We start from the raw sequence: 20,940 nt of genomic DNA on the forward strand, positions 1-20,940 counted from the left end.
CAAAAGTATCCTGAAGTACAACAGCACATGCAATCACCCCCTTCCTTTGTGGAGAGCTTAAGGAGCACCAAAGGTAAGAGAGGAAAAGAAAGATGGAGAAGAAACAAGATCATTTTTATTTTGTCTTCCCCATCAAAGCACTCTCAGATCTGATCACGTGGACCTCCAGCACCAGCCATACAGCCTCAGGTCTCTGGGACTGCACTCATAGCTAATTTAGGATATAAATTAACAAACTGTTGGTTAAAGACCAACTGTTGTGTTTGCAGTGATAATGAATCACTGCTCACATGTGTTGTTAATGCCTGTTAATGCAGTGAGGTGTTGTCCAGAAGTCTGAAAGCGGCCTGATTTATCAATTATTTAACAGTCCATTCCAGTGATCTTTAATTCCCTGACACATACACAGTTATATTTTCACACACACATACTCGGCTGCAACACAAATTCAGAGTAAAAGCACACTATTCATACGTTCAGCTCTCAGTCACTGGAAGCTTTATAAATTGCCACATGGTTTTCTTGGTCATTTTTCTCTGTGTTCATTAAGTACATAATTTGGAAGGAGGAAAAAGAAAGAACAGTTGATCAGAATTCAGGACATTACCCAGAATTCTGTAAAAGGTTTAAAAAATGCACTGAAATATAAATTCCTCCTCTGGATTACAAGAGTGTCTTACATGAATTACAGAGGATGTCATGAATAGACATTTCCACATATTTCTTTTGAGAGCGACTGCAAAAAGCATCATTAGATGGGTTTAAAACTCTTACTCCTTCCTATTCCTCATGTTCCTTTAAGATGGCTGGGGAAGGTCACAGTGTGCTGAGCACACTCCTGCTTTGAACCACTTCTCCTTGCATAGCAATTAACCCCCAGTAGGGGATCAAAGTTTAGACTTGAAGATTCTGACAGATATGTAGATACCATCATAAAAGAAAAATGAAATTCACTGAGGTTTGGGCTTTGCTCCCCCGTAATAGATTCAGGGCTGGTATCACCAAAGGTTAGTCAAAAGCTTTCAGACAGGGAAACATATTTTGTGCAATGGAAAGGCATTCAGTGGGGCCAACCTCTCCCTGACACCCTGAAGGGTCAACTGTCAGTGAAAGCATTTATTTTTTGGAGACAAATTTAATCTTATCATTCAGTTTTGAGAAGATGAGGAAGGGGTCTGCCTTTGATAACTCTAGATATAGTATTCTACAATTTTAATAATTTTCTCCTTCCCTATTATCCACCAAAGGTATCCTGTATGAGCCATGGTTATTGTTAGCTATTACAAGCAGTGGAACTACAATGAAAATTATAAATTACGTGTGAAATGTCTTCAGGTAAGTATATTTTCAACCATTTAATAAATCATTTCCTTGCAATTTGTTTCAATATTAAAAAAAAAGAAATAAAAAATATGATCCCTGTAACAAAGACATGAGATTTCCTTATTCTGTACACTAAACCTTTTAGTATTGACCAACTTCTTTTCAGTACAAGCAACACAAATACTACATATGTTTAGTTGTGCATTAACTCAGGAAATGTCTGTGGTACAGAAAAAATACTGTGCTACAGTTTATCTGAATCTTATTTCAGTGGAAAGAAAACGAAGAATCAATGGATAAATAGTCTTTACTTATGATGTACCACATATGGGGATTTTCTTCATTAATTTTTGAGGAAAAAATGCCAAATCTCCATTAATAGAACACGTTTTCTTACGTGAATGACGAACATTGAATGAATAGAAAAAAATTCTCTCACTTCCAAACGTAAGAAACTGAAGGTTAAGTTGATCTTGTTTGTTCTGACTTAAACTTGTATTTTCATTTTCTTAACTCTTTTTTAATGGCAGAATTTATGTTGCAGGATGCTTTTCCACTAGATTGATGTCACAGTTGGGTAAATAATAATAAAGCAGAGTATTATACAAAGGAAAACCACTGAAATTCTGGTTACAGAACACAAATATATATTAGACAGGTTGACGTGACCCAACAGCATGACCAGACACACATGCCCACATCTGAGGAGCACCACAGGAAAGGAGATGGCACAAGTGTCAGCCTGAAGTAATTCAGTCCCAAATTCCTTCCCTTAAAGAGGTTTTACTGTCTCTGGGTTGTATTTCTACCCAGCTCTGCTCATAACGTGCAGCCTTTGGGGTTTTTTAGGTGTTTCTCCCAGACAAACCACATGGCAGTGTTCTATAATGCACTTGTTCTGCTGTAAAGCACTGAGGGAGATGAGGGTTGCATTTCCAGGACAGAAACAGGGCTGAAGGGTTATAAAGCCTTTTTAACCAGATAGATACTGGTGGAGGCAAAGTACAGTTTCCTGCTGATCCCAATATGAGCAGCAAACACTCCTAGTGGGTGCAAATGCAAATAGTAAACTGTGACTTATCTGAGCAGGTTTTCCTGGGCATTACAAAGGATTTTTAACCATAAAACAACTTCCCTTCCAAATTTTAAGTGTATCCTCCAAATTTTCACATTTTGTCCTGCAAAATGAGGAACGAGGAACTTTTAAGAGAGCCCTTAAACCACTGAGAAGCAGTAAACAGTCATATGTACTACCCCCAGCTAAAAATGCAACTTTTCCTATGAGGAACATATCCTACCTTGCCACAAGCAACTCATTTCTGTGCCATGGTTTTAGAAGGATCCTACAGAATGCTCTGAATCACAACTCTGCTTAGAAATAACAAGTCAGAAAGAACACTCTTTTCCACGGTTTTAGTAAGATTAGCCTTGTTTGTTCCCTATTTCACTGTCAAGATTTTTACCATTTCCAATTCAATTCCTTTTTGTTTTCTCTGTGGCTTTAAAACACTGGTGAATGTGCAAAGGCAGTTTTTACTTCACCTTTCACTTTGAGTTAGCACCTAGCTCAGGGAAAGATGAAGAAGGATTTCTTACCTAGTAAAGTTGGTTTTTCCTGGGATGATTCAGGCTCTGCTGAACACCTGCAAGACCGAAGGACTATCACCCCTCCGAGGACACCATCTTCATTGGCTAGAAAAGGGGAACCTGGGCAAAAGTGGTGGGGAGAATTATTTGTTTCTGATGAATGATTTTATAAATTTTAATCTACTAATCTACCAGTAATCAAAAAAAAAGGTAAAAGAGCTACATAGAATAAAACAAACACGTTGGAAATTGCATTTGTGAGGGCAAACCCATTTTTTCATGGATCAAGGAAGGTGTAACAATGAAAAACAGAGTGTCAAGTTGAAAAAAAATTAGCTCAATATTTAGTTCTTTCTGTACTGAAATTAATATAAAGATGGCCACATGTGGAAAATATCAAGCAAATCTGGGTCATTTTTACAGTTTATTCATTTCCCCCCAATTTAAAGCCCTTTGTACAGAGACACCATCAAACTGCTGTAGTGTCTTCCTTCCTGTTTTATGAATATGAGCAGAAAGCCAAAACATATCCTACTTTTTAGAGTGGTTTTTCTGTTGTTAATTTAAGACATACAATACAAAACATCTATCAGAAGCTGGAAAATTTTTCAAGTTAGCTGAATCAAGTCTAATTATTCTTTCTCTGGCTTGTAATTTGAAATAAGATTCCTATAGTTTTGAACATGGGAACAATGGTGTAATTTATAAACAACTTAAAATGTCTTGAGCAACAAAACTAATCAAGTTCTTACACTTAAGCCCATTGAGATCCTTGTCACACATTCGCAATACACTGTGATTCAAAATTGAGCATGCAATTGCAACAGGCATTTCATACAATTCTTTTTGATTACTTTCTTTTAAATTAATTAGTATACTATGCCTAGTGCGCAGACACTGTAATTTGCTGGCCACAAGAACTTTAGAGCAAATCTTCTCATCAGACTCCTATAACTTGCCCACAGCTATTTGTATGATTAAAATTACTCCTTTAATGCAAATAACAACAGCAAAACAGCCCATTAAAAACCAACTTCAAGCTTTGTCATAAGGAAAACTAAACCTTTATCATCTTTTCTCTCAACATAAGAGCAGCCACATTCAAAAGTGATACAAGGTGGTCATTACAACAGAAGCTCACACTTCAGGAAAATAATAAATAAATAATAAAATTACAAGTAATGTCTTATTTGATCTAATACAAACAGATATTATCTTTAAAGCAGCACTTGCTTTGTACAAGAACTATTATTAGGTACCAGTCAGACCTCCTGTATTACTCATTCAGGACTGTGACCAAACCCCTGTGAACCAAGAATCCAGCCCGTGATAAGAGAACAGATAACAAAAGAGGAAAATATGTCTGGTTAAAATATAAGGGTGAGGCCTGGGAACTTGTAAAGAGTTTTACCACCCAAATCAAAACCTTTCACTCCATGCTTTCCAAGGTGCTAATGATATCTCTTATACTTTCACTGCACCAACCAAGTGCTGGCTGATATAACATGATTTCTGCAAGCAAATGAATAAAAATAAAATAAAAGTGGTTTTCTTCACAGGGGACATGCATTCTTTAATCTTTACTTAAGAAACTCAGGTACTTCAAAGACAGTGTCTTAACCCAAACTTGGTCTGCACACCTAATTCTACACTCTACTGCACAAATAATTTAGGCTCTTAGCCTTGCTGTGGTGAAAAGTCATTGCAAAGAGAAAGAAAAAGGTTCGGTTTGTTTTTCAATAAGCAGCTTATCCTCCTCTTTCAAGGGCTGAGAAAGATGCTTTCAAGGTTGTAGTGAAAAATACTAATCATCTTTTAAGTTATAATCGTTAAAAATGTTCTACTTCAGCAGAACACAGCCAGCAAACATAGTACATATCTAAGGCCACAGTAAAACACTAAAACTGAATGAATGCACACAAAACCAGACAGCAACTACTGATTATAGACTTGGTGCCACTGAGGTCTTCTTCTAGAAATGCTTGCATTTGGTTAATCATTTTTTTAGGGGTTTCTTTCTCCCACCCTCTGAAAAGAACAAATGAAAGAAAAGCTTGTAAATAAGCCAATCACATATTTTTCCAGCATTTTATCAACTATGTACCATCATCACAAATTTTCACTAATCTGAATAACTTGCACATGCTCTTTTTAAACCTTAAGAGAAGACTCGGCAGTATATTTCTTTCCATTCAGAGAGTCTGCAGGAAAATACGTAGCGCTACCTTGTCATCAGAATTCTTTCATTTTTACAGGGATTTCAGTGCAAGAACAAAACATTCACCCTCAGTGAAACACAGAATAAAAAAAACCAGCAATCACTCAAAGCATGTGTTTTGTGAAAATTATTTTAAAAGAGGGTTTAAATAAATAATTTAAAACTGGAGCTTCAAGCACATTAGACAAAGTCTTGAGCTTACAGGTTCATCCAAAGAGATGCTCTACCTCTGCATGCACAACAGTTGCCAGGAGAACCCCACTTTTGTCAGCCTAAATAGCATTTATTTTTTCACATTAAACATGGTGGGCACTGTATTGCCCTAAATATGTACACAGTTTTTTCTGAATCAAGACTTCCTTCAATGATTATGCACCATGAAAGCTTTATTATTGGTCCAAAAAAGCCAAGGGCTTTGAAATCCATGCTAAACACTTAAAAGCTAGAAAAACTAGCTGTATTAATTCAGCTGAAGTACACTGTCACCCTACTGTTATTTCAACTAGAAAACTCCAGAAGAGGAATAATTTAATAGCACTGCACATGTTAAAAGTGGGACAAAAGTTTTAACTTCAGCACTCATAAAACACACCAGATGAGTAAGACACTGACTTCTTTAGGAATGACACAAGTTGGGCCCTTGGAGTAAGGGCAAATGTTGGTTATGACACATGAAACCAGGTCATGCTGCACTAACTCAGTAAGAACTGACCTTACCAGTAGTACTGGGGTGAGATGGAGATGGGTAAAATGGTTTGAAGTGACTTGCAGTGAGTCATTTGAATGGAATATTGAACCAGATTTCTTAACAGTTTGTGTTATGCAAACAAAGCAAAGATGATGGGATACATTATCTCTCCTACAGACAAAAAACACAGCAGTGCTGCCCTTTGGGTCTTCTACACCATTTTATCATCACCTGCAGAATGAACATCATTCTGGAAAGGTGGGGAAAGTCTGAAAAAAGAACATCAGCTAAACCATCTCAGTACAAAATCAGCAACAATAGAGTGTGTTGTCTCCAATTCACTGGTGAGGTTGTGGGGAATCAATCTCAGAACAGTGTCAGTAAAATCCACTTGACTAGAGTAATAATATTACAGTATTCTACATTATAGTAAATTCAGACTGTTTCTCCTCTCTGAAAAATCAGCCGCTAAGCCAAATTAAATACACACTGAACAGCACGTTCTTTAAAACAGAGAAAGTATTTTATTTTCCAATTAAAGCCATTTTTCAAAAATGTTATAAGAGGGATTCAAATATATTAACTTTTTTAAACAAAGATCTTTCTAGATATGCAAACTTATTACTGAGGATTACAATTATGCTGACGAGTGTATGTTAACACAGCAATACAGTGCATATTAGGGGGTCTATGGTAAGCAAAATTCCAGACAGCTGAATGCAATGCATCCATCATTAAATCTGTAAAAATAACAATACAAAAGCAGTATTATACTTTATTTCTACACAGAATCTATCCACTGTACATAGGAATTAATCTGAGTGCTCTCAAAACACTGTGAATTCAAAGGTTAAGAACATATTTCATTAATTTAGGTCTAAAACTCATTTTGCTACAGTCAACCCATTGAGAAAAAGAAATAATAGTGCAGACTTCTGTAAAAAATAACAATATAGGTAATAACATTTTTTCATATACCTTCTATTTAATTAGTATTTCTAGAGGACGAGAAAAGGTGCAACTGAAATACTGCCAGGTATATTAAAGGCAGAATGGTTTCTCATTAGAAGGAAAAAGTGATCTGGCTCCCACACTCCTACACCATTTTTGTTCTCCCTGTACTCTTCAGAATGATAGATCTTGCTGTACAAATTAAAAATTCAGTAAAATAAAAATCAAAATATGCCTGCTAGCCAAAAATATTGTTTTCCACTGCAATAAAATAGAACTGCTAGACAAATCTTTAATCTAATAGCGTGCTAATGGCAACACTACAAAAACCTGGGGCTTTTAATACCCTTTTAACTCTCATGAGAGCCATTGTTCCTTTCCCAGTTACACTGGCATACCACGAAAAATCCAAAGTAGAATTTCAACTGCAGCACTAACTAATAATGCTAGCACTGACCTGCCATATCAGATGAAAGGGGTAGGAAAAACCAAACAAAATCCATATTTCACTAGTTTTGGCTTAATCCTCACCTCCCCCAGTCACAAAATTGTATTTTACAGAATATAGTTCCCTCCTTCAAAGCTCAACTCTTCTGTTATTGCTACCTGACATATAGAAAGCATTGAAAAGTTTTTGTTTATATATTTTATACTTCATTAATATGCAGTAATGGTCTCTTACAAAGAAGCAAACAGTCTTCAGAGCAACTCCGCGTTCACTGATCCCATCAAGTTGTGCAAGAGCAACCAGAACTGAACACCACGACCCAGGTTCAGCTGCTGACCAGGAATAGAACTTACAGATTTCAGGAGTGTTAAAGCAAATAATGGGTTCAACATTCACCCTTGCTCTGGAGGAACTACAGCTACAAGTGAAAAACACTTTTTCTTTGACATCTCTTCTCCATTACACCTCTCTCCCATTGCTTCCTCCAGAGCAGGCGATCCATGTGAGTGGTTCCCCTCAGATCCTGTGCCTTTTTTCCCCGTTTGTAGCTACTGCACTGATCCACTCTAGCACAGGTTCGACACCAAGCTGTGAGAGAAGTGTTTTATTTACACTGACCCAGCTGAAGGATGAACCAGCTGCTCATCAGATGTTTTCCATTCATACTCTTCCACAGCAGAGAAACCATTACCAGCTCCGTTGTTTACATTAGCTTTCAAAGGCTTAAGACTTTGGTCTCAACACTGACTGTGGGGTGGTGTAACCAATTAAGTGCTTCAGCATCCCCCAGTTTTAACAGCTAAACAGTTCTAAATCTCCTTGCGCTGCAGCGTGAGGGAAATTTAGACTTTATCAGGACAACAATCTATAGATCACCTACACTTTGTAGGCTTTGTGTACAAAATGTGCTGAAAGTGAAGCTGTTTGCCACTCTGCTTCTGCTTTCTATCCCACTAGACTCCAAGATAACAACTGAAATAAACATTAGAGGAATATAAGAAGCAGTAAACGAAGCCTGCTTTTAATTTCATGCACCATTATTTGCTAAATGTTTAAGCACAAGCTGTCTGAAAGCAGAGGTTTTTATATTTCACAGTAAGTTAAAACATCTATTTAGAATTTTTAAAGAAGCTGCAAGTGAAAGCACCTGCACTTTAAAACTTTACAGGGTTAAATAATTAAATAAATTAAATACTAGAGGATACCACCGACCAATAAACCCCCAATGCTCCTGACACAGAGAAGCACAGGCAGGACCTAGACAAACCCTTGTGTAACATCACCATGTTGTGTTAAGTTTCTAGATGGTTTGATTGTACAGATAATGAAGATTGTACAGATAATGCAGATGGTAGATTCTGTCTACCATCAAATACAAACTTGTGAAATAAAATAGGTTATATGAAACTTCAGGATCACCTCATTCTCTTCTCAAATCTTCTCCTCTGTGTCATGGAGAAGCATAAAAGCCCTTCCATAACTTGCTTCCTCTGTTACAAAACCACAAAGGATACTACAAGGCTTAGAGTGATGCAGCACCAAAATATAAAGTAACAATAACACTGTGCAATGCCAGTCACTGGCAGTCTTGTAACTGTTAAAGTTTGAGGCTTTTTCCTCCCAACAAGCATAACTAATAATCAGGAAATTCATATTCTATGATTCCTAACTCTCCAAACTCCTGCTCAGAAGAGAGGAATTTGACACTAAATTTCTAAAAAGAAAGTTTCAGCGTTATCCTTCTGCTATTACCTTTCTGCAGACTTTGCCTGTCTGTCAACTGAAATACAATTTAAAAATACAAGAATAGACAGGCATATTTCCATTAAGGAAAGAAAAAATATCAGGTTCTAACTATTTCTTTCAGCTCATTATTTCCTAATACCTTATAAGAAGCTTTAAAGCACAATTGGTAACACTGCCATTGTTAAAAGCCCAGATTTCCCGCCAGTGAGATGACACAAACATTTACTCTAAGTCTACATTCTGCAAACTTGGCTGCATTTGAAAGGAATGATGAGTAACTAAATCCTCTGTTCTCCTGTTTGGAAGGTATTTGTGTTTACAGAACACCATTCTTCAACTGAGAACCGAGCCTTTTGTGCTCTTTGACTAAAGATATGGAGCCCGTTTGCTTTACAAAAAATCTAAATTTAATTTCTCTCACCTCCAATTCAACCATCAGTTGTGCATTATCCATAGTAAGCTGGCTCTGAGAAAGGATGAGAGAAGCACATCTGACATGAGTTTGCTCATCACCTGCTGTTTAAGCAGCACTCACTGTTTAAGCCAGGCATTCCCAAGCTGGAAGGATTCCCAGGGCTCCGCAGAGACTCGGAGAGTTCTGTAAACAGGAAGCACCAATCTGGTGGCAACTGCCGAAATCAGCTGTTCATCCCTCTGATACAAGTAAGGTACATTTTGATTTCTATCAAAACATTCTAGCTCAGCTTTGTTATAGGCTGAGTTTTTTTCAGCCTTGGTCCATTATAATTCTGGTGAAAGTTTGACAGGATCACAAAACAGGGCTTTAAGGAAGGCAAGAGAAGAATCCATGCAACCAGCAAGGAGTCTATCAGCCCACTTGATCCTATTGTTTCACAACATTAAGAAATCCTACATCACACCACAGATCCTGAGCTATCAACCAGCACTTTGTCTATGAAAATTCACAGGAAAAAAATCCTGTTTAGTATAAGCCTATTGTTTGAAGCACGATGCACATTTTCAACCCTTTCACTGTATTTGCCAGACATAACTTTGCTTTCACAGAATCACAGAATGGGTCAGGTTGGAAGGAACCATAGTGGGTCATCTGGTCCCACCTCCCTGCTCAAGCAAGGTTATCTTAGAGCACATGGCACAGGATTGCCTCCAGACGATTCTGGAGTATCTCCAACGAGGGAAGATTCCACAATCTCTCTGGGCAATCTGTCACTCACACAGTAAAGAAGTTCTTCCTCATGTTCAGGTGGAACTTCCTGTGCATCGGTTCCTGCCCACTGCCTCCTGTTCTAGTGGTTGCCACCACCGAGCAGAGCCTGGCTCCATTCTCTTGGCACACCCCCTTTAGATATTTATACACACTGATGAGGTCCCCTCTCAGTCGTCTCTTCTCAAGGCTGAACAGCCCCAGCTCCCACAGCCCTTCTTCCTAAGAGAGATGCTCCAGTCCTCCAGTCATCCTCCTTGCCCTCCACTGGACCTGCTTCAGGAGCTCCCTGTCTCTCTTGTACTGAGGTGCCCAGAACTGGACACAGCCCTTCAGATGTGCCTCACTAGGGCTGAGCAGAGGGGCAGGATCACCTCTGTCGACCTACTGGCAACGCTCTTCCTAACGCCCCCCAAGGACACCATTGGCTTTCTTGGCCCTCAGGACACACTGCTGGCTCATGGACAGCTTGTTGTCCACCAGGATCCCCAGGTCTTTCTCTGCAGAGCTGCTTTCCAGCAGATCACTCCCAGCCTGTCCTGGTCCTTGGGGTTATTCCTCCCCAAGTGCAGGACCCTGCATTTGCCTTTGCTGCATTTCAGACAGTTCTTCTCTGCCTATCCCTGCAACCTGCGAGGTCCTTCTGAAGGGCAGCACAGCCCTCTGGGTATCAGCCACTCCTCCCACCTTTGTGTCATCAGTGAACTTGCTGAGGAGGCATCTACCCCCTCATCCATGTCATTAAAGAACAACTTAAACAGTACTGGGCCCAGTACAGAATCCTGGGGGACACCACTACTGATAGGCCTCCAACTGGACTCTGTGCCACTGATCCCTCTGGGATGTGCCACTCAGCCAGCTCTCAATCCACCTCACTGTCCACTCGTCCAACCCACACTTCCTGAGTTTGCCTATGAATCTACAGAATTGCCAAGATCCCCCAAAATTACACTACTGGCTACAAACTCAGTACTATGTCACATGTAAACAGTAAGATATATCTGGATTTTGAAGTCTTCCTCCATCAGTTTTCATTCACAGGACAGTGGAGGGCAAAGTAGATTTTATGCTTTCTAATCAAAACACAGCATCCAAGCACTTCACCTTCACAGAGACCAAAGCTGGCTGTATCTTTCTTTTTCCCCACAACAGCACTGCCCCAAAGTATAACTAAACAGATACTACACATTCCTGCTGTCAGGCAACCAAAGCTTGCAGCGATAAGTTTCTGAAAATACAAGCCAGGTCTGTCCCTAATTAAAATATGAAACTTGAAAAAGGAATTACAAAGCAGCTTTTTCAAATTTTCTTATCATGAAAACCACTAATTTGATCCTGTCTCTCATTCTTTTCACTTTCCCTTCTTTTGTTTGGATAAGTCTGTTTTCCCAAGGCAATAAGACATCACACTGTTAGCCTGGTATCTGTCTGTGCAGCTCCTCTTTCTCTGCAACTGATAGCTTCAGGTATAACAAAAACTTCAGCAACATTTAATATGTTCTTATCTCCAACAGAAATATTTTTACATTTCCAGTAAAGAATACAATGTATATATCACATAGTAGCCAGTTAATATTTAAAATGAAAACATCTGCTATGCAAACTGGTGGCAACACGTTTGCATTAAACAGCAAACGAAGAATTGCATTTTTGCTCACTGTTACCAAAAAGAACAGAGAAAACCAACTTAAAGAAGGCACCTCAACTAAAAAGTTTGATTTTTTTGGTTTTTTAATCAGCCAGTTTCTATGAATTACTTCATCAGTTGCTTTCCATTTTTTGTGTGTATGTACTAATATAAAATTTTATAAAGATATGTACAGTTAGTGCTTGCTTTTAAGTACTCTTACCACGAACAGCACAATAAATTTTCAGAGTGTGGACTAAAGATCTGACTTGCCTGAAGTTAGGCCAGTTCCATAGAATACCTACAAAAAGTAGCAAAGTTATCACAAGCTTCCTTCCTAAAGGCTTCTCTTGGGTATACAAATTCCTAATTTTGTGCCACTGTGCACTGGAATGAGTGATTTAATATAAAAAGTTAAATTTTTGCTGCTTGGATTAGGATCTTTTTGGGCAACACACACTAAGGTTTTTCTGCATTCTTACAGCACCTAGAAATGGATATATAAATACAATATAATATATATATACTATATATATATACAGACATATATATACAATATAACATAAAATATAAAGTGTAGCCTTCCAATGTGAGGATGATTTCCCTCAAACAGTCAAATGTAATGTTGTCAGAAGCACCGTTTAACATGGATTCAACATTATAAACATAAATAAAGAAACTGCAATGCATTGCTTGCCAAGACCAAGGGCATCAGTCCCTGGGACCCCAAAAGGTGTGCACATGTCCCTCTTTCAGCTCTAATTAAAATACCATAAAAATGAGCTTTGGCAACACAGTGTACAAGAAGTACTGCGTTGTCCGCAAGAAATTTTGAAGGTGAAAATTGTCTGCGGACTCTAAAGCTTCAAAAATTTTAAGGGCTATAAAGACAGTGCAAATCAACATATATGCCAGAAGCCTCCTTGGAATCTAGGCTGTTTTCAAAAGTTCAAGCTTGTATGGATATTTGAAAATGACACATGACAAATGACACATGAAAATGACGAATTTGTATTTGGATTACAACTTGAAGAAAGAAAAAAAGATCTATATTCACAAGAAGTTAAACACAGATTGTGCAATTCTCTCTAATCAAGGAAAAAATTAGGTTTTGAATGGAGTCTACTTCAGTTTTGCAAGAAATTAATCTCATCATGTAGATAGCAAATCAGAATCTGTCTGTTTAAAGCACTTAATTAGAACATGAGATGGTTTTGAGGTCTGCTATTTTTAAAAGGGTTAACATGATGAATAATTTTTACTAATGCTCCTAAAACCACCAATTCTAAAATATGCAATTGTACACCACAGCCCCATGATTCAGGCAGGAAATTCTTTCTTCAAACCTCTCTGGGTATTCTATGACTCACATAACAATTGAGATATTTCCAAGGGTTTCCTTTAGATTTCCTAAAATATTCTTCTGTAGTTTAACATTTTTCAGATGTAACACAACACTAAATCCCAAGCCAACTGCAACACAAGACTTTAACAGAAATCATAAAAATAAGTGTCTTAATTTTGTTTAATAGTGTTACTTGCATTTTAAACAACGTTGGGCAACTTTCAGGCAATGAGGACCATATACTTACCAATAAACTTGTTTTGCATAGTCTCTAGGAGAGCTTGGTGGGCATCTTCTGTTTGCAAAGCACATGAACATTCTCTGGCCAGTATGGTTCGGACAAGGTGCTCTCCACAACCTAAAAACACATTAAGATTGGGAATAGTCAAAATATAGGTGTCACTATGAAGAAACTCTGTCATTAACTTATATCATTACATTAATCTGGCTGTAATTACAAAAAATAAGGACGTTTTCTTCATAGCAATGCATATGACAAGCTTCTGCCATATTTTTTTTATTTTTTAAAAAAAGCGTGGCACTGAGTCACATGAAAATTCCACCATTTTTCTCACAACTCTCCTGAAATTTCTACTGCACAAATTCATAAAATAAAAAGGGTACAGTGAGACTTTCTCTGACTCGTCACCTTTATCCAGACAGAATCCACTCACTCATCATTCTCTCAGCAATGATCCCTGCATGCAAGTCTTCAAGAACATCTTCAGTGAATGCCACACTAACTCCTTCTGCATGACAGAATCTTCTACTTAGTCCACATGATCTAGCCTTTTGTCAGCAAAGGAATACATGAATTCACCCATCCTTTTTCTGCCAGAGTGGCTGCTCACTGCACTACTAATATAAATTCCTGTAATTTTTAGAGGTTTAAGAAACTAAAAAGCTTCTGCAAACAACCACTCATTGCCTCAGTGCTTTCTGTATCACCTGAAACCTACTGAGGATGAAGACAAGCAGGTCATTATTGCTACTCTTATTCTGCAGGAACACTTTCACACCTGCTATTTTTTCTCCTACACTCTTTTCCATTCCTGTGCTGTGCTTTGGAACACGATGAGGCCAAATGGCACCGTGCGTGTTTATTGGATCAACATTTTTTTTGGACAGGAAAACCCTCTGGTGATACCTTCTGCATATAGACAAAGGTCATTATACCAATTATGCCTCCAGTTTGTTGACATTTTTCCTCAATGGCAAGGAAGCAGACAAAGCAGCTGGAAAAGGGCTAAGCAAGAGCCAGTTAAGCTGTGTTATTCAGTTAGGAAAGAAGGAGAAACACAACTAATGTACAGCTACAATGTAACAATGATTTCAAATTATCTAATTTGGGTGACTACAGTTTGATCAGATTTGTAACTTCAGAGTATATCAGGGCCTAAAACTGCATTAGACACCAGAATACATAGAGAAATCAAATACAATGAATTCCCAATTATATATAAATGTTTCTAGCATATTTCTCATTTCTCATTAAACACGACATGGTGATGCAAGCACTGTGCTGGTTCCTTAAAAAAAATATATGCATAATCCAGTTGGACTTATTAGCTCAGGTACAGAATTACATAAATACACCTACTCAGCTTCCAGAAACAATTTATGGCTGGAAACAATCTAGTGGCTTCCACATGGCAGGGAGCTGGAGCCGGTAGGACATCAGGCCTAGGCTGGCTTCACACAAAGGCAGCTCAGTCTCCACAGATAACATTCACTTTACTGGAAGCACTAACAAGCCCAGAACAGAGAGAACTCTGAGACACTGACTGAAGCCAGCCTAGATGTGGCATAAAGAAAAATGTAATAACTAAACCCAACCCCAAGTGGCCCCAGTGCAGCCTGTTGAGTGTCTCATCGCTGTGCTTCCCAATATGCTGAGTTTAGAGCACTGACTGGTCTGGGCACAATACGGCACAAAACCACGTTGGCAGGTCTAGTGCTGTGTCTTGGAGCTACTCATAGATTGGTTTCTTGTTCTTCTCACCACTTTTAAACCTTAATTAACATGGCAAGCTACTCAAAAAAACCCCTCTCTTTCTGTTTACTTGTCACACAATTATACCCTCCCCCTTGAATGCACAGTAAGTTTACAAACACTGTTCTTCAAAAATTGCTAATACAAAAGGAAAACAAAAAAATTACCCCACTCACTCCTAATTTCCAAAATTAGGGAAAAAAAAAACCAACAAAAAACCCTCAGGAGCATTGTGGATCCATTAGATCAGGGATCAGACTGATGAAAAATTGTGTGCATGTGTCCCAAAATCTTGCTACGTTCAATCATCAAAATAATACCTTAGTCTTCAGTTATATTCTCCTGTTAATGGGCATTGTCTCCTGATTAATACAATTCAGCTCAACTGAATTGTTTGAAGTGGGGCACTTTGGCACTGAATCTACATACACTTGGCACAACAGAAAGACAAAAAAATCCTCTGTATAGCAAACAGATTGAGTAAAAGCAGTTACAAACAGAGGAAAAGGAAAGAGCTGAAATACTACAACAATTACACAGCCAAGGGAGGCAGTTCTTGAGAGCACAAGGGGAAAAGTGTTTTCATTGAGAGCGTCAAGAGACAAGAGAAGGGTCTTGGTGGGGAGATAATCTTCAAGAGGCTCCTGCAATAGTGCATCCTCAGCAGCTGCTTACAGCCTGTCCATTCACTGCCTCACAAAACTGAGAGTTATCTACTACTTATTCCAGACAAAGAACATGGAGGGGGAGGGGGAAGCCACAAGATGCATTTTACCCATAGATCACAACCTGGATATCACTTTTTTTAAACTAAGAAACTTTAATCACTACAAATTTTGCTGTGAAGAACAAAACTAAATAAGCATATGCTCCAGCAAAAACTGAGCAAGTTGATTTTTTTTTCTTGAAAAGGACCTGTTAATATCTTTATATATAACACTTATACCCTATATGAGGCAAGAAGCACAGGACTGAGAATGGGAATCAAACAAATGAGACACAGAAATGAGAGTGAGCCTATGCGTGTCCTATGCATCAAGTAATAAAACCAGATGTTACTACTTCACAATTTTAAAGTATTCCTAAACTGGCATCAAAAAGACAATAGCCATTTTTTAGCATGACGTAGAATGTTATTTATCCCCCAAGAGAATGACTTTATTGAAGAGTTCCCATAACATCAAGTCTGCTCCAAAAAAACATTCAGAGAGAGAAAACTTAATCTGAGTTAAGAACAGCTGCAGCCCACTGATGTGATCCAGGATCAACCACAAAGAAAGCAGCTTTGCAGTTCTACTAACACATCACACATCTCTACATCCCCACAGACAAAGTCATTTCTTTATGTCATACTTATGTCAACCTATAAGGCAGCAAACTTACAGACTGCTGCTGGCAGTGTATGCAAAAATCTTTCAACACATCACATGCTGGCAATCTGCAGGGACAGATAACTAAGGAAAATAATTCCCCCTTTTGGAAAAGAAAAATTTGTTACTGCAGTTTTTGATGTAGGAACATCTATTTTTGACCGAGAAGAAAAAAAAAAAAACAAAACAACTAAGCAGTGTTTTACATACTTTGACCAGATAAAGGCTGAGAAAAAGAATTACCCTAATTATTCCAATGGAATCACCCTTTCTATCATCTCAAGTCAGAACCAAACTGTCTTGCAGGTTTAGCAGATCTATCTGTCTCTGTAGCCTACAACACTGGAGATAATACTAGGACTAGACACAAAATGAACGTACACATTAGTACAGGAATCAAAACTGATTTATATCTTACAATATAAAGCTGTGGGTTCAAATTTATAGTTCTAGTCACTTGTAATCTAACCACCACATTAGCCAACTTCCGAAAAAGTTGCATTAACACGACCCAAGAGCACCAACTGCAGTGAAAGCTACTTAAACACATTTCCAAATCATGCACACAAGCTGATGAAAATGTAAATCTGGTTCATTTGCTTAACTACCTCACATTATACTACATTTAACTGCACGTGTTTATATACTTGGCGGTTTTTTCACTGAATAAAACTAAACCCAAAACAACAGGGACTCCCAATAAGAATTATTCAATTCTACATTAAAGACTCAAATATATTTGTTTTAGTAACTTTCCTGTAAACAGAGTTTAAATCATTTTACTATCCTCTCCCAGTTACAAGGATGACTTCTTTGGTAACCTGAAGCTCATTATATTTCAGAGACAAATATTTTGCAATGACAGACCAGCACTTCCCTAAGACTTCACACACGAGTGACTCAAATGGAGATGACTAGCTGGAAAAATTTACTGGGTTAAATTAGTGCTTCTCACTGAAATAACTGTTTCATATAGCAAACAAATTATTTTCCTAACACAGTCATATTTTGCAAACACCATGTTTCCTATTCATAACCCCTCCAATGACAAAAATACTACTGTTGGAACTGCTGCTGTCCATGTTTACAGGACTAAGTATAATTAACTGCCCTCCTCTGGGATCACTACTGGCAAAGGGGGCAATGTTTCTACAGGAAATGTATAGTCTATATAGTTTATTTTGATAAATCATGCCTGACATACTTGGTGGCCTTCTACAATGGGGTTACAGTTGTGGTGGGTTAGGGAGGAGCAACTGGTGTCATCTGCCTGGACTTGTGCAAAATATTTGAAGGCATCCCATACAACACCCTCGTGTCTACACTGGAGAGACATGGATCTGATGGATGGATTGCTTGATGGATAAGGAATTGGCTGGATGTTGCAGTCCATGGCTTGATGTCCAAGCAGGCTCCAGTGATGAGTGGTGCAATAACAGGACAAGGGGAATGGCTTTAAACCAAAGGAGAGTAGATTTACATTAGTGACAGGACGAAATTCTTTGCTGTGGTGAGACAGTGGCACAGGTTGCCCAGAGAAGCTGTGGATGCCCCATCCCTGGAAGTGTTCAAGGCCAGGCTGGATGGGGTTTTGAGCAACCTGATCTAGTGGGAGGTCACAACCCAAACCGTTCTATGATTCTATGAAAAATAAATACATAAACACATACGTGCAAAGACAGGTATTTTGATGCAAGTTTCTAGCCTCCTAGGTGAAAGGGAAAGAATTAAACAGATTCCTAAAGCTCCAGAGGTATATGGCAAGGGAAGGAAAGAATGACAAGGCTTGACAACCACAACACATTTATTTTGCAGTCAAACCAACACACTTGGTGAGAACCAGAATTTTACAAACAAAAAACACAAACAAACAAAACTCATCAAAAAGATCCCAAACAACCTGTCTTCAACCAGAAGCTCCTACCCCTCCCTGAAAACTACTTGAAGATCATACAGAAAACCACCAGCCACTGTGCTGCAGGGTCAGGCCCATTCCATGCATTTCAATTAGTGTTTATCTAAATGCATATAATGGGTTTTCAGCTTTAAGTCTTTCTGAAGGTTTCATTCTGTTGAGCTGGGTGGTAAACGAAGCCAATGTTAATTCAACAGCATAGCACTGGAGGGGTATGTGCTGCAGCTGGTTGTGAAAATGTCAGTGCTGAACTGAGAAAACAGACAAGACATTTAAGCTAAAACTTAAAATTTTGTATTTTTTTCTTCCTAAGCAATTTTTTAATAGCTAATTAATTTGCTAGTTTGCCTTCGCACATCTTCCACAACAATCAAGTTACTAGGGGGTTTTTTTGTGAGGTTTTTATTTTTTAAGATTGTTAACATCTTCAATTTTCAGCTATTTGATACTATTTTAAAATACAGACTGATCTAAAGATAAGGTCAAAAAATCTGAGTTATAATGTTTACATTTCAATCTTTCTGTACCAAACAGTAACTAACTAGTTTATCCAAACCTTAACTTGCCATAGACATCAGTCCTTCATTTGAGCTTCATTCAAGAAACTAAATCACTGCTTTCCCCTCAGCATAGTGACTTCTCAAGTAGATTTCTAATGCTTGAAATAACCACAACAAGAGGAGAAAGAACCCAGCACAACACAAGCCGAACATCCCATACATTGTGTGCTCTGCATCCTATAACGTCCCTCCAATGGGACCAAGATGGCAAAGGGAAGGAAGGCCTTGTGCAGAGCAAGGGCCTCTGAGCAGCGTGTCAGAGAGAAATTGTTTTTCTGCTCCTTTTGATGGGACATGCTTTCAAGTCAGGAAATTAGAAGCAGGTGTGCCAGAGGGCACACACACATACATGCAGCACACTGAAAAACACGCGTTTCCAATTTGCAGACATGAAAGAGGCTCCTGTTGAATGGAAGGAGAAATGAAAATGTAGCTGCTTTCTGTGAGCCATAAGCAGGGAGCTTATGGAGCTCTGACAAGCTGCTGGAGCCCCGGTCTAGCTAGTGAAACACACAGTACCTCCACACAGTGTTGGAACTTGGTTTAAAGGAGTGTAAAATGGAAACTTGCATTACTCACAGCCAAGAATGGAAAAATTAATCTGGTTTACTCCAATGCCAAAGTATGAGTCTTCTCTTTTCAGAAGCTACAGATACAAGTTACAGGTTATCTGTATTGTACTATCTATACAGCAGAGTCTGAACATGGTCCTGTTTCAGCTTTGATATTGTTATTTTCAGTTCAGTGGTAGTACCTTAAGTGTCAGCTAACAAGAACTACTATTGCTGCTTTATTTCCTGAATAATTTCTAGTTATGCCTAATGGAAACACGGTGAAACTGTATTTTATATCATTTCCAACATCTCTAGAAAGAGCTGACTAATGACTTGCAAGCCAGCGATTTTAAAAAACAAAATAGAATACAGTAAAAATATTTGTCTGGCAAGATACTGATGCAGTTAGTTACATATTAAAATAAAAATTTAATGTATAATTCTGAAAAGACATAAAATGGCCAGTCTAACAGAATGCACTGCAGTATTAAATTAAAGTTGCATAACTTTCAGCTTTTTGTACTCCTATCAGCTGCTGCATCTTGTCTTCATACTAGCGGGGGAAATTTTTAACTTACTGACCTGCTGCCAGGAAGAACACCTGCAAACAAAGTCCTGTCCAATTCCTGAAGCATTGATCCTAGAGGGATCAATGGAACACATTCCTGCTGCAGACAGAATATCCTTAGATGATTTACCTACTAAGAATATGCAATGGAAATCTTCCAAAAGGTTGAAACTTTAGTAAATTTGGGTAAGTTTCAAAGATAACAAAAGACAAATTCAACATCCAGACAAACTGTCTCTAAAGTATCTTCTCTAAGGAAAGGTGGGAAAACACTTACTATGTCTCTAAGTTTTTAATATAGGCAAAATAAACTAAAATCATTCTGAAGAACAACTCATTCAGCTTTTCTACAATTTTACAGATAAGAAAAAAAACGGTTAAAGATGTACAATATGCCAAATGCATGAATCCTTTACTTCTAAATAGTGGGAAATGGCAGGTAACTTTATAATAAGGCTATTTGTTTGAATTATTAATGAGAATTTCTGATGTACCTCCAAGGGAGGTTAGAACAAAGAAAAGAACTTGGGTCCCTTAAAAAGGACGTGCTTTTTACATTCTTCTTTACATTTAACATATTTTGAAGGACTCATTACAGTCAAACTGAAAAGAGAAAAGCAACACTTTTTTACTTTGCCTGCCTTGAGAAGCTTTGCTGCTACTGATCTCTTGCTAAAAACACTACATCTCTCAAAACTACATCACTTTTGTCATATAAAACTTACAGGAAAGAAGCAAGACAGTAGCTTATGTGTTAGTTACTTCAATATATTCATTTACTCCCAATCACAGAGAAGTGTTTAAGACATAAAACGAGAGCTCGGTTTGCCCCTGTCTCCAATTCAATTTATATCCCTGTAC

The 20,940-nt window shown here is 38.1% G+C and overlaps 1 protein-coding gene across 6 annotated transcripts in view; it reads right to left on the reverse strand.

Moving 5' to 3' along the window:
• Window positions 1-20,940, reverse strand: part of TASP1 (taspase 1) — a 78,115-nt gene that overhangs the window by 11,716 nt on the left and 45,459 nt on the right. For 5 of the 6 annotated variants that reach the window (XM_051792695.1, XM_051792693.1, XM_051792689.1 and 2 more), the window contains 2 exons: window positions 13,367-13,477; window positions 2,920-3,030 (listed from right to left, as the gene is read on the reverse strand). In XM_051792695.1, the coding sequence (XP_051648655.1) occupies window positions 2,920-3,030; window positions 13,367-13,477 (222 nt within the window). Of the gene's footprint in view, window positions 1-2,919; window positions 3,031-5,122; window positions 6,557-13,366; window positions 13,478-20,940 lie in introns of those variants that run through there. The other variant, XM_051792694.1, reaches the window with a different exon arrangement.

Source organism: Manacus candei, unplaced genomic scaffold (genome assembly GCF_025592945.1).
Source record: "Manacus candei isolate 608988 ecotype Guabito, Panama unplaced genomic scaffold, ASM2559294v1 h1tg000035l, whole genome shotgun sequence".
Lineage (NCBI taxonomy): Eukaryota > Metazoa > Chordata > Aves > Passeriformes > Pipridae > Manacus > Manacus candei.